General features: G+C 45.1%; 1 protein-coding gene across 5 annotated transcripts in view; it reads right to left on the bottom strand.

The window, feature by feature from the left end:
- Nucleotides 1-12889, bottom strand: part of ppfibp2b (PPFIA binding protein 2b) — a 51211-nt gene that overhangs the window by 22871 nt on the left and 15451 nt on the right. For 4 of the 5 annotated variants that reach the window (XM_086163939.1, XM_086163940.1, XM_086163938.1 and 1 more), the window contains exons 4-5: nucleotides 5553-5639; nucleotides 3772-3885 (exon numbers count right to left, since the gene is read on the bottom strand). In XM_086163939.1, coding sequence (XP_086020065.1) covers nucleotides 3772-3885; nucleotides 5553-5639 — 201 coding nt within the window. Of the gene's footprint in view, nucleotides 1-3771; nucleotides 3886-5552; nucleotides 5640-8515; nucleotides 9170-12889 lie in introns of those variants that run through there. The other variant, XM_086163941.1, reaches the window with a different exon arrangement.

A 12889-nucleotide genomic window follows, 5' to 3' on the forward strand; every position in this document is an offset into this window, starting at 1 on the left:
CGGCTCTATTAATAAAGCCCTGTGCTTCTTTGGTATGAGAGAGTAAAACTGTTTCAACAAAGGGGAAAGAGACACAGAAAGGGAGGGAGTTTCTTCTGACTCACACACACACACACACACACACACACACACACTTCTACAACTTACTTTCATTTCCTTAATCTAACAACTCCCAATCTCACTTCCCCGTACCTGAGTTTAATAAATCTAGGATTCATTTCTAGATTTGCTGACATGGAGTTTCGTTCTTTGCGTTTCAGGGGTTGCATTGGAAATCCAGCATCTCTCAGAGGAAAGGAGGGACTAAGTCTGATTCCCAAAGAGTGCAAAGTCAGTTTCAACAAACATCTTGCACTTCTAATGTGAAATTTTCTCAAAAAAAAAAAAAAAAAAAAAAAAAGGGGGCTAAACTTGGATGCAGCCACTGCGCAACCCTCTGGGTGATGTCGCAACACGCCGAGGCTTCTGGGGGAGTTTCCGCTGAGTTTTTATTTAAACTTGAAACAAAAATGATCTTTTCCCACCAAAGTGGGAGCAGTATAGATAATGTATGACTGCCTGCTAGAAAAGTCCAAAGGTAAAAAATTCCACTGTGGGTGAATCTCTTTGCGCTATTTCTTTTTTCTCTTTGGTTGCAGTAGCTTTCATTTTAATGGGATCCAGTGGCGTTTCGATTCATGTGTTCATCGTCGTGGAAACCGGGCACACTTCCTCCCCCCGTTTGACAACTGGTGATTCTTGTCAAAAGCTGGTGGTGATTAATTGTTTTCTTCATTTGCCTATGTGTGTTCTTAATTGTTGTGATTTATTGTGATTATCCTGGTGTTGTGATTACTCTTGTTTTTTTGTGATTATTCTTTTTGAGTACTTTTATTACTAATATTGATAAGAATAACCATAAAATAACCTTATTACAATATTATTATATTATCATTAATAATAAGGAGCATTAACAATTATAAGATTATTGATAATCTGTATGTATGTATATATACTGCTCAAAAAAATAAAGGGAACACTTGAACAACACAATGTAACTCCAAGTCAATCACACTTCTGTGAAATCATAGTGTCCACTCAGGAAGCAACACAGATTCATTTTGACTTGTTTTAAGGACATTACATCAAAGTTGGATCAGCCTGGAGTTTGTTTTTACACTTTAATTTTGAGTGTGATTCTTATCCAGACCTCCATGGGTTGATACAATTGATTTCCATTGATCATTTTTGTGTGATTTTGTTGTCAGCACATTCAACTGTGTAAAGAGCAAAGTATTTCATAAGAATATTTCATTCATTTAGATCTAGGATGTGTTTAAGTGTTCCCTTTATTTTTTTGAGCAGTGTATATTAGTAAGAGTTAGTATTACTTCATTGTACTAATTATATTATATATTGTTATTAGTAGTAGTGGTATTAATAACAATCATCATTATCATCGGAATAACCCTAAAATCCTATTATGATTAGTGTTTTTTATATTATATTATTTTATATTATATTATAATAATATTATATTATCAGCAGCAATAAGCAGGATTAATAATATTATTTCAAATTAATAATAAACAGTAGAAGCAAAAATCTAATTTATTATTATTATTATTATTATTTGTTATTTGTTTCATTTGTACACTGAGGGCAGCGTCTTATGACGCCTCTGGCTGAAAATGGAAAAATCACATGGCGAGCAAGTTGTGTCAACACTGCAGCCACAGACAGACGGCTTAAAACAACGGAATCACATACGCGGCCACACACACATACACACACACACACACACACACACACCTACACACACTTGCAGCTGACTGTCACTTAGTAATGTGACACTGGGTCACTTACGGGATCAGCGGGGTGTTTAGAAGCCATTTATCAGCTCGCCTGCCAAACATTTGCTTTTCCTCATAATGAGCCGCATCACGTGACGCGTCAACGTCTCGTCAGCCTTTCGCTCGACGCTTCGGATACTTAAACCGGTTACTTGAATCACCGAAACATCGGGAGCTGAAGACGCCGAACGTGAAATATATCCACAACGGTCAAGGATTTTCAATGCCGCTGAGTCACGGAAAACAGCTCTCGGTTGGCAACCGAGAGCTGTTAAACAACATTTTTATCCAGAATTATCCTGAAATTGCTGATGTCTGGCAGCGGTTTCATTTTCTTGATCCTCCAGGAATTCAGAAATGCAGCTTATGGCAGCGGAAGAGTAAATAATAATAGAGCTTAGCTGCTTGAAAACATGGACTAGGATGTCGATGTTGAAAATTCATGCATTTCTGTCACGTCTGTGTGTGTGTGTGCATGCGTGTGTGTGTGTGCGCATGTTGTTCATGACATCACTCTTGATCGACAACACGCACATCTGTGTGAGATTGAAAACAGTGACTTCATGCGGGAGGATCCTCTCTGGCACACAAACACGACATATGTGCGCATTTGTGTATGATTGTGTGTGTGTGTGTGTGTGTGTGCTGACTAAGGCCTATTCTCATTGGATTAGCAGAATTTCCAAGAGCAAGTAACAGCCCTGCGGCGTTGAAGCAAAAATTTTACATGGGTGGGTGGGTGGACTTTCTCTCTTCCTCTTTCCCCCCCTCCCCCCTCACACACACACCCATGCACACACACTCACACTGAGTTGTGAAACATGACATTCTACCCACAGTCTACACATGACCTTTCACCCCTACACACTCGCTACATAGTAAATGCTAGGCTACATATTCAAAATAACCACACAGAAGGACCTCTTATCTCCGACGACTGTTCCTGCAAACATCTCGTATCTCCCTGACTGTTTGATCAGCACTCTTTGAAGGCGGGATGGGGTGCACGCACACACACACACACACACACACACATGCACGCACGCACGCACACACGTACACACCGACTGCAGATCGATGGAGCTGTATCCAATTAAACCAGCATTTGTGTCGTCCGAACTTCCAAACCCTTGTAAGTAACGCCGGTTAAAATAATAGACGGTCAATTTCAAATAAAAGAAGACAAAAACTTTGTTTTCGTTCCTGCCAACGCTTCAAATCTGTGACTAACGCGTCCTGACACAGCACAGGCCGACGACCGAAACAAATCCCTGGAATGGACACTCGGTGATGGTACAACGTACAACCTGCGGCTCATTTCCTGGATTGCAGATCCTTGGAAATGAAATAATAATAAATATGATAATAATAATAATAATGCAATGTTGGAGACTAAAGATGCAACCTATGGAAAACCTTCTGGGGAATTTGTTTCTGAGCTGTCGTGTCTTCCGAGGTGCCAGCGGGGACAAAGAGCGTGCTGACAGATGTAAACAGTGGGCCGATTCTGAGACGCTGAATGGTGTCGTTGTCGGATCAGATTCTGAGTGTGTGTGTGTGTGTGTGTGTGTGACGTCAGGCCAAACAAACAACTGGAATGATTTTGCAGTCAGCTTTGTGTTCCAGATGGGTTAACCATGGAAACCACGATGTGAAAAAGTCAGTCCTTATATGTGCTGATGTCTTGGGACAAATATTTCCAAGATAATTGTTTGCAAACACACATGCACTCACTCACACACACTCACACACACATGCACATGCACATACATGCACACATGCACACACATACACACACATGCACACACATGCACACACATGCACACACATGCACGCCTCCACTGCCACCCATTTTACGCTGACGTGTTGCAATTGTCTAAAAATGGTTTGATGTGCAAGTGTGTGTGTGTGTGTGTGTGTGTGTTTATGAGAGCGTTACCTGCTGAAGCATCTCCTCGGTGGAGGCCAGTTTCTGCCTGTGCTGCTCCAGAGAATTCTCCAGATCCCGGATCTTCTCGCCCTGAGCCTCCACCTGGTCGGTGAGAACGCTTACCTGAAGGGCGACACGTTTTCACAAACACATTAGCACGAAAATACACACACGGGTGGGCGGAGGGGGGATAATATGCACATCCCCCTGCCATCAAATCAGCAGACCGATACGGCAGACCTCGTAGGAATACACGTTTACTTAGCAGACACACACACACACACACACACACACACACACACACAGACAAGACTTGTGCCAAATCCCTGTGGCAGCAGCGGATTCTCTGTCACTTTTGCTTATGTGATTGGGAGCCTGGAGCCGTGACCCAGCACACACACACACACACACACACACACACACACACACACACACACACACACACACACACACACACACACACACACACACACAGCCAGAAATGATACAAGTACCTTTGAGCGAATTACCATCCAAGATTAAACAAGAAATTAGATTTTTAAAACCACCAAGAAATATGTGAATGGAGCGAAAATGTTTAAAGCGGAAGAAAAAGAAGGCTTGTAACTGACACACACATGCAAACACACTAGAATGATAAGGAACTAAACACAGACACACACACTGACCTAACGTTCCACCAAAAGTCCCGAATCGGAAAGTGAAGGAAGTAACGTCGACAAATGAAAAGGTCCACATCAGCCAATCACAACCTTTGTCCGGCAGCAATAGGTAACAGCAAGGTGCGCCAGAGGAAGACTGCATCTTAACTCCGAGAGGAAGAGGAGTGGAATGCATTTGTGTGTGTGTGTGTGTGTGTGTGCACACGTCTCATGGTGTAGAGCGATTACAAATTAGAGAGTAGCTGGAATGTAAAGATGGCATGTGTTAAAGGGATCTCAGATGTATAATCATGCACTGATGATGGTAACTGTGCAGACACACACACACACACACATACATACACACACACACACACACACACACACAAGGTGTGTTCAGGTGTCCAGGCTTGTCGGTGCGACATCATAAAGGAGGGGGATTATGGGAAGCCGGAGTTTCACCATGAGATTCTGATCACTGCTCGCAGGCAGTGTGGTTTATCATCGCGTTCCTTTCGGGGGATTTAAAAGCGGTTAAGATGTCGACAAACAACCAGGGAGCTTAGCGGCCCAGGAACCCGCACTTTTGCAAAAAAAAAAGGGACAAAGATGATATATTTCCATGTTCCAGCAGGGCGTCACATAGACCTGGAAGAGGTGTGTGTGTTCAGGGCGGGAGGTAAGCACAGTTTGCTGCCCCCTAGTGGTCAGAAGGTTAGAACAACCTGTCTGTTGAACTCAAATGTGATTTTAATGAATTAATTTCATTCAAATTGAAATCCAGAAGCATCCGATTTCAGCGTCACAGGTGATTGGGGAACATCTGGTGTGGATCTATCAGGTCCGTGGAATTAGATGATTTTATATCTTTTGGTGCAGTTTGCTTACTTCCGTGACTCACTGTTAAATGAATACAACAGCAGCAGACACTGCCTGCACAATAAAACTGCTCACACACACACACACACACACACACACACAAACGCACACGCACGCACGCGCACGCACGCACGCACACACGCACACAAACACACACAGACCCACAAACAATAGAACTAATAAAAGATTATCTTATCTTCAACACCCGTATGCATGCATGCACACACACACACACACATGCACACACAGTCACAAACACACACACAGTACCTGCAGCACCAGGGACTCTTTGTCTCCTTCTAGACGCAGCAGTCGCTCTTGGTAAGTTTCATTGTTAGCTGGAGAGCAGAGGTTCACCTGCAGATACAGCACAAGAATACACACACACGCAGGTCAGAGGTCAGAGGTCACAGCAGGTTAAGGGAAGTAATAGAGTCATTTTCTTCAAACTATTAAGTCTTCCTCTCTTCCTGCAGGTGATTCCAGGTCAGATTGGGGGGTCTGGTGTTGGGGGTCCCCCTTTTGAGCAAGACCCGATCAGGACGTTCCAGTCCTCCTGCTCCGGAGGGTCCAAGGTGGAGAAGCTGACTCTCGGACCCTCCCGATCAGGAGGATTGGAGCGCTGAAGGCCCCGTCGTGTATTTACCGCCGAGCGCATGATGCAGTTATGAAGGTCATCTGACTCCTTTCATCCACAAATAGCATCTTCAGAGAACACACACGATGAAGGAAAGCACCCCCCTTATTCTTTTATTTATTTTTTTTCACACAAAACAACCGGTTGCTACTGATTAGCTCTAGATTTTAGAACTCGGGTAAGGAGAGACGCCCGCCGAAGCTATTTGCTCTGTTTTCTGTCCGAGGAGTTTGAGGATCCCGTGTCCTGCTGATTCACGTCCCAGCCGCTGCTCATTACCCTGATACAATGTTATCCGCTAGCAAATGGGTAGAAAGATAGAAATGTGCAGCTCGGAGTCAGGAAAACACCCCGGGACGGTCCAGACCTTTTCTACCCAGCCGTCGTGTTGCGCGTCCGACGTGCGTTCCCCGCTGTGTTTTGCTTGTCATGCCCCGCTACAGCTCCGCCGAGCGCTCCGGCCCCGGTCGGCCAATCTCCCCCCCCCCCCCCCCCCCCCCCCCCCGGGGGACATCGCCGTTTATCTCATCTCGTCATCTCGTCGCTGCAAACGGTTGCCATAGTTACCGATGAGACCAGCCGAAGAAGGTGGCTCGTTTTAAACCGCCTGTTTTATGTCGCGCCCCCCCCCCCCCACGCACACGCTCGGCCTCCTCGCCAACCCTTTCGCAACCCAAGGGTCGATGAAGCGACGAGGAAGATGCTCCTCCACATGCTTGTTGATGAGCCGACCCGTGACCCCGTGACCCCCCTCCAGCCCCCCCACACACCCCCCTGCAAGATTCTGCCACGTCTGGAAGCCATGATGGACTCACCAGAGACCTGCAAGAATACCATATATGCACAACGTACAGATGCAGGAAACAGTTAAAGAAACATTTGATCGCCTTATGATTACTTTCATATGTGTGTGATGGATACACACACACACACACACACACACATATATATACACAAGGGTTCGATGTACATGACGTTACGGGTGACATACGCTGTGTGTGCGATCATAGTGAAAGAATGTCACACAGGACAACACCTACTTCTAAGAGCATGGAAAGTGTGTGTGTGTGTGAACCAGCTGGTACAAAATGTACCGCAGATCTGTGAAGGCACCCTGGCTTCCTCAGAGACCTTCCAGAAACCCCCCTTCTCCCCGCCGGCCACGGCGTGAGGGCAACATTTCAGGGGCCGAAGCCTGATTCGATTCCACATTCGACCGTCGGCACAACACGGCACTGTTGACGAAAAAAGTTCTAGTAATTTTCACTGCATCTTGTAGCTTAAACGCAAAATCCTCCTAATGACTGCTGACTTGGAGTTTCACATATTTTTAACTTGCAAATTCCTTAACAATGTCTTGACAATTTGTGTCTATGCATTATTTTTGGTAATACGACCAAATTAGGGCGGCACGGCGGCGCAGCGACGAGCGCGTCGGCTTCACGGCGCCGCTCGATTCCGACAAGTGGACCTTTCTTTGTGGAGTTTGCATGTTCTCCCCGCAGACAAAACACATGCAGCAGATTATTTGGAAAAATTTGGGGAAAATTCCCCCGAATGAGTGTGTAAATGTTGTAGGGAGAATGTGGAATTCTCAGGGTGAACCCACCGCGACCCCAAGTGCAGGATAAGCGGTAGATGATGGATGGATTACCAAATTAAACACGCAAATAGCGCAGCGTTAGCGCCTCCCGGTTGGTCACTTGGGGTTCCTCAGGGTTCCTCACACACGTCCGAACACATGCTCTATATGAACCCCGCCTCTCCCTTTATGACAACTGGGATGGGCTCGGTAAAAAGTATAAAAAGGGACAAATGAATGAATAAATAAATGAATAAAGAGATCAGGAATTTTAGAAATAATAGTTTTGAATGCTCCTGTACTTTCGCAAGGACTTTTTCCTTGATTTTGTATCATAAATATCAGTTAAACCCCCAAATTTGAGTGAAAGGCTTTGGCACCAAAATGCGAATGGGATGTAAATCGAAATATTTTTTTCATCCTGTCATTTTCTTTGTCACCGACATCAGACGGAGGTTTAATCACATTACTGACCGATTCATCCAACGTCTTGAACGACCCACTGCTGCTCGGGTCATTTTACGAGTCATGATCTGTGTTTGAGGTGAACCGGCAGCAGAAGGTTTGGTCCTCCTCTCTTGGTAGATCAGGTAAAACGTGAGATATCTATTAAAATATTTTTTTTTTTTTTTCCAAAACCCAGAGTTTTTAACAGTGTTTATTTGGTTTCCTGGCTGCAATTCTTATCAGCGGGTCAAACTCAAAGCTGGGTCCTGCTTTGTTTTTTTGGGAAATCTGCTGATGGATAATACTTTCCATCTGATAACCTTGTCCTTCATGCACACACACACACACACACACACACACACACACGTAGCATAGCAAACAAGCAACAAGAAGAAACTCTACCGGTAAAACAGACAGGAAAACACAAGGGGAGTCAAAAATAAAACAACAACCCTTTGCCGGGACACTCTTGAATCCTCCTCTCTTTTCCCTCCTTCTTCTTCTCTCCTTCCCTCCTTCACACTGAAGGAATGTGGAATGAAACAAAAACAAGTCGGACACACTCACCTTTTTCAGCCACGAGAAGTGTTTATACAAGTCGATGGGAGTCTCCATTCTCCCGGCCCATCGCTGCCCGCTGCTTCCTCTGTCTCTGTCCAGCACACTTGGAGTGTGTTAATGTGCGTCTAAGCGTGCGTGTGTGTGTGTGTGTGTAAAGTAGGAGTGTACTCTCTCTAGGGCGCCACAGCATGTGAGGACTGTCATGTGTGAGAATGTGTGTGTGAGATGTTCACAGCTGTGTAGGAGGTTTGTGTTCTTTTACGATCTCTGCCTTGTGAGTGGGTGGACCCCGGCCTCCACCCTCTCCACCCTCCACCTCCTGCCGCTCCTACTTTAGCAGCTCTTTCTCCTTATTGTCCTTCAATCAAACGCTTGTTCTGGTTACAGTTCTTTCTCCTCCGACCCGTCTTCCCCTCTCCTTCTGCTCACTTCTTTCTCCTCCAGCCCTTAAAACATTTCCCTCTCGTTCCTCGGCTCCCCCCGCCAACGTCTGTCCGGCAGCCAAATGGCCGAGCACAGAAGAGGGGGCGGAGGGAGGCTTTTTTTTCTTCTCCCTCTGTCATCTGTTTGTGTCTTCGACTCTCTTGCTCTTTCTCTCTCTCTCTCTCTCTCTCACACACACACACACACACACACACACACACACACACAGTATCAACAGGCTTCTTTTCGTTTTTTAAAGCAACAACAGCTAACTTCTCCTCTGTGTTTACAACAGCACCACCTGTGGACACAAGCGGAATTACAAGCAGGGTCAAACACAGCTAAAGGTTGCTATGAGCTAATCTGCAATGCATGGTCAATGTAAACAGAGCTACCTGATAGCATCCACAGCTAGCTTTTAAACCCCAATGATGGAATTGCTAAGGTGTACAAGCTTGGAAAGGACTCCACGTTAGCTTTCAGTTGCCGCACTTAAATACTGCATAGCCTTACTGGTCGTCATGACAATCAGATTTTCAGGTACAGTAACGGCACAGGTAGTCGGATCTCGGTTCGTAATACAAACCAAAAAAAAAAATTAAATCCACTGAGAGACGGCTCCTATTGTGGAAAATTCACAAGTTGATGCAACCGAAAGTCAAGGTTCCCCTGTACTTTGCTGGTATGTGCTGCCCCGTGCAAGCACTCGGATTTTCGGAAAAAGTCGTCATCAAGTTCCACCGAGTTGCCTTGAAACTGAACAGCATTCAGGAGTTTCGTGAACCTTCAAACCAGAGTTGTCGAGGATTAATTGTGTTCCTGATTGGACTGATTTTGTTGAAACGGGAATTCTCCCCGTACAAACTACTGGCAAACAGGAAATTCTAATTTCCTGCGTTAAAAAAAAACTCAGTTGTGCAAACACGTAGAGTGCATGAACAGCTGTAACTAACTTCCAGTATAATCTCCCCTTCCAGAGATGCCGAGATGTTCACGAGCAGGTCAACATCCTTGCTGAAGCTGTCAGCGGGAGGCTTCTTCTCACTGTGCTTGTTGGCACAGGTTACATGTTCGCATGCATTTGTGTCAAAGAGACCGATGTCGAGACTTGAACTGGCAGTGGAAGAATGCAACACTGCGTCTGGAATTAGACAATCTTTACTTCCAGGGGAATCTGGCAAGTTCCCCAGGACAGCCAGTAGTCTGTGACCTGAACAAAAGAGAACAAGACTTTGGACTTTGGTAAGCTACCCGGATCAACCGGCGATGCTGTTGCCATGTACCTATCCTGAAGATGGAGCTCCAAACATTCCGAGTCGTAAAAGCTCCCCTTTCCACATCTTTCAGGTGAAGGTCAGTCCATGAGGAGATGCCAACTCAATGCGGCCATTTGAAGACAGCAGACAAGAGATGCACATTTCACTTCAGCATCATCTTCGCCATATAAGGATGTTGTCCACTTGCAAAGGGGCAGAGCGGTATGCCTTCCCCGCTGCAGGGGATTACCGGAGCCTGGCTCTGTCATGGCTCACTTACATCCAGCCTATTACATTGCTTTCTATCTCGGGCGGTGCAGCAGCTAGTATTGCGTCCACACTCACCGGACGGCGGATGTCAGGCCGTCTCCACAGCTGTGGGCCTGAGCATCACACCTCTGGGTGCGGCGGCGGCGCCGCTGAGATCCCCTGTCAAGTTTGCCTGGGGCTACAATACCGTGTACTGGCAGGGGACTATTTATGCACATGTATGCTCACCGGTTCACGACAGGGTCACATCAGTGATAGTACGTAAAAGGGTCACATTGGGGGGAATGTGAAGATGGCACACCAACAGCAGCCACTGCTTTAGAGGCAACATAACCTCTGGCATCAGCACACTACATATGTTGACCTTTTGTACCAATGTTTCTACACCAAATTTGTGGAGCCATCCTGCTCCCTTGGTGTCTGGACCATCTATTTCATGTCCAACTCTGAGGTCGGTTTGAAGGACCTGGCCTGTCAACCAAGTTTTGGGTGACAACAGTGACGGTCACGGTGAATCACGATGGTGCGATTGCATTGTTTTGGTTCTACGTTATAAAACTGGAACAGCTTTCGACTGCATCTAGATGTTTGCAGGATATGCTTGTACACACAAACATAACAGTCTGCGATTCAGATGGGGAAAAGATATCTGTTATTTCTTTCCCCCACGGTCCATTTGGACCAAACCAAAAGTATTATGATGATAATTTCAATAAGGTTTGGCAAATATGACAAAAAAGGAGGTTACCACGAGTGATGGGGACACATTCCAATAATGTCCTAAACATCTAAATAAACACTTTCCTTTTAATTCTTCAGTCATCTGGAAGGGTGGGTTCCTCTGTAACCACTCAATGGTGATTTGGGGAATAAGCCTTGGTTTATGTGAACTTTAGAGGACATAAAATATCCAGTCAAAATGGAAGGCTGTGGAGTACTTAAGCAGGCCATCATAGAGTATGTGAATCACTTGAAGTGACCACTTCAACCCGGAGAACCCGGAGGAACCCCACGCAGACACAGGGACAACATGGAGACTCACACACAGAATTACTGGAATCTAACCTGGGAACTCCTTACTGTAAAGTGAGTTGCTAACCAGGCCGTCTCACAGTGTTCAAATTTGACCCACAAGGGTTTTTCATTGCCGGTGTTAAACAGAGACATGCATGAAAATGCAGACAGCCGGTTTGAGTGTCGGGAACGTGTACAATGTAGATGTTCGTGGCGTTTCAGTGGGTCAGACTCAGATAGCTGATGTTTCTGTAGCGACAGGACTTTCTGCTGATAATACATAAACAATGCTTCCTGTGTTTATGTGTGTGTGTGTGTGTGTGTGTGTGTGTAAGGCACACCCATGAGGTGGGGGTGGCTAACAACATCTTTGATCATGCTACTCCTGCTCAACAGAGGGAACGTTTAGGACAAGATGTCACAAGAAAATCAGTGAGATATCATCCTTCGAGGAAAACTCAAATTAGCTAAAAATAAATTGTGCTAAATATAAAAAATTTTTAAAAATTAGTTGTGGAAGTACCAACGGAGCCAGGAGGAATTTTACCCGCAAGTGACCACAGAATTGTTAAAAATACAAGATATATTTATACAATATTTAATAAGAACCAAGCTGGTTCTGACACCATGTTGATGACTGAAATTACTCATTTAAATCTTTGATTACTGCTGATACTCGGTGTGTGTGTGTGTGTGTGTGTGTGTGTGTGTGTGTGTGTGTATGTGCTAATCTTAGAATATTAACTTCTGCATATCGTTAGATTCGAAACAACTGTTTGTCATAACTAGCCCTTTAAAAGAAAAATTCCAGGCCGGGATCTGCAGCAGATCTGAGGCAGGAAGTGAAGATCGGTGTGTGTGTGTGTGTGTGTGTGTGTGTGGGGGGGGGGGGGGGGGGGGAATGTAGGTTTATATTAACAGTAAACACAACGGTTCCTGAAGTGCAACATGACATCATGAGCGCTACAGCCACTGCAGGACACTGACACACAAGCACACACACACCGTATACCATATACAGATAGTCAGAGAAAACATCACATAATATAATATAACATATGATTTAATTCAGGAAAATCTTTGGTTTGAGAGCTGAGAAAGAAGGAGCTCCGGAGCTGCTCTGCTTCATCCCGACCCGTCACCAGAAAACTGCTGACGGGTGTAGGACAGCGGTGTAGGACATCACACTGTGTGTGCGATTAAAAAAAATAAAATAAAAGCGGCTCAATAAATGAATAAGATGATTCTGGAGTTGTTCATGGCCCCTTTTGATTTGATAAACAGAATAAAACCCATCTGCTGGAATCATTATCCTTTGGGACTAATGAGCTAGATCAGCTTCCTCTGGTGTGGTGAGGGAGAGAGAAGATGGAGAATATATGGAGATACAGAGAAAGAAATGTGCTATCTTAGATAC

The sequence above is a fragment of the Fistularia commersonii genome, chromosome 17, assembly GCF_037954325.1.
Source record: "Fistularia commersonii isolate RoL2024-O1a breed Wild chromosome 17, RoL_Fcom_v1.0, whole genome shotgun sequence".
Taxonomy (NCBI): domain Eukaryota; kingdom Metazoa; phylum Chordata; class Actinopteri; order Syngnathiformes; family Fistulariidae; genus Fistularia; species Fistularia commersonii.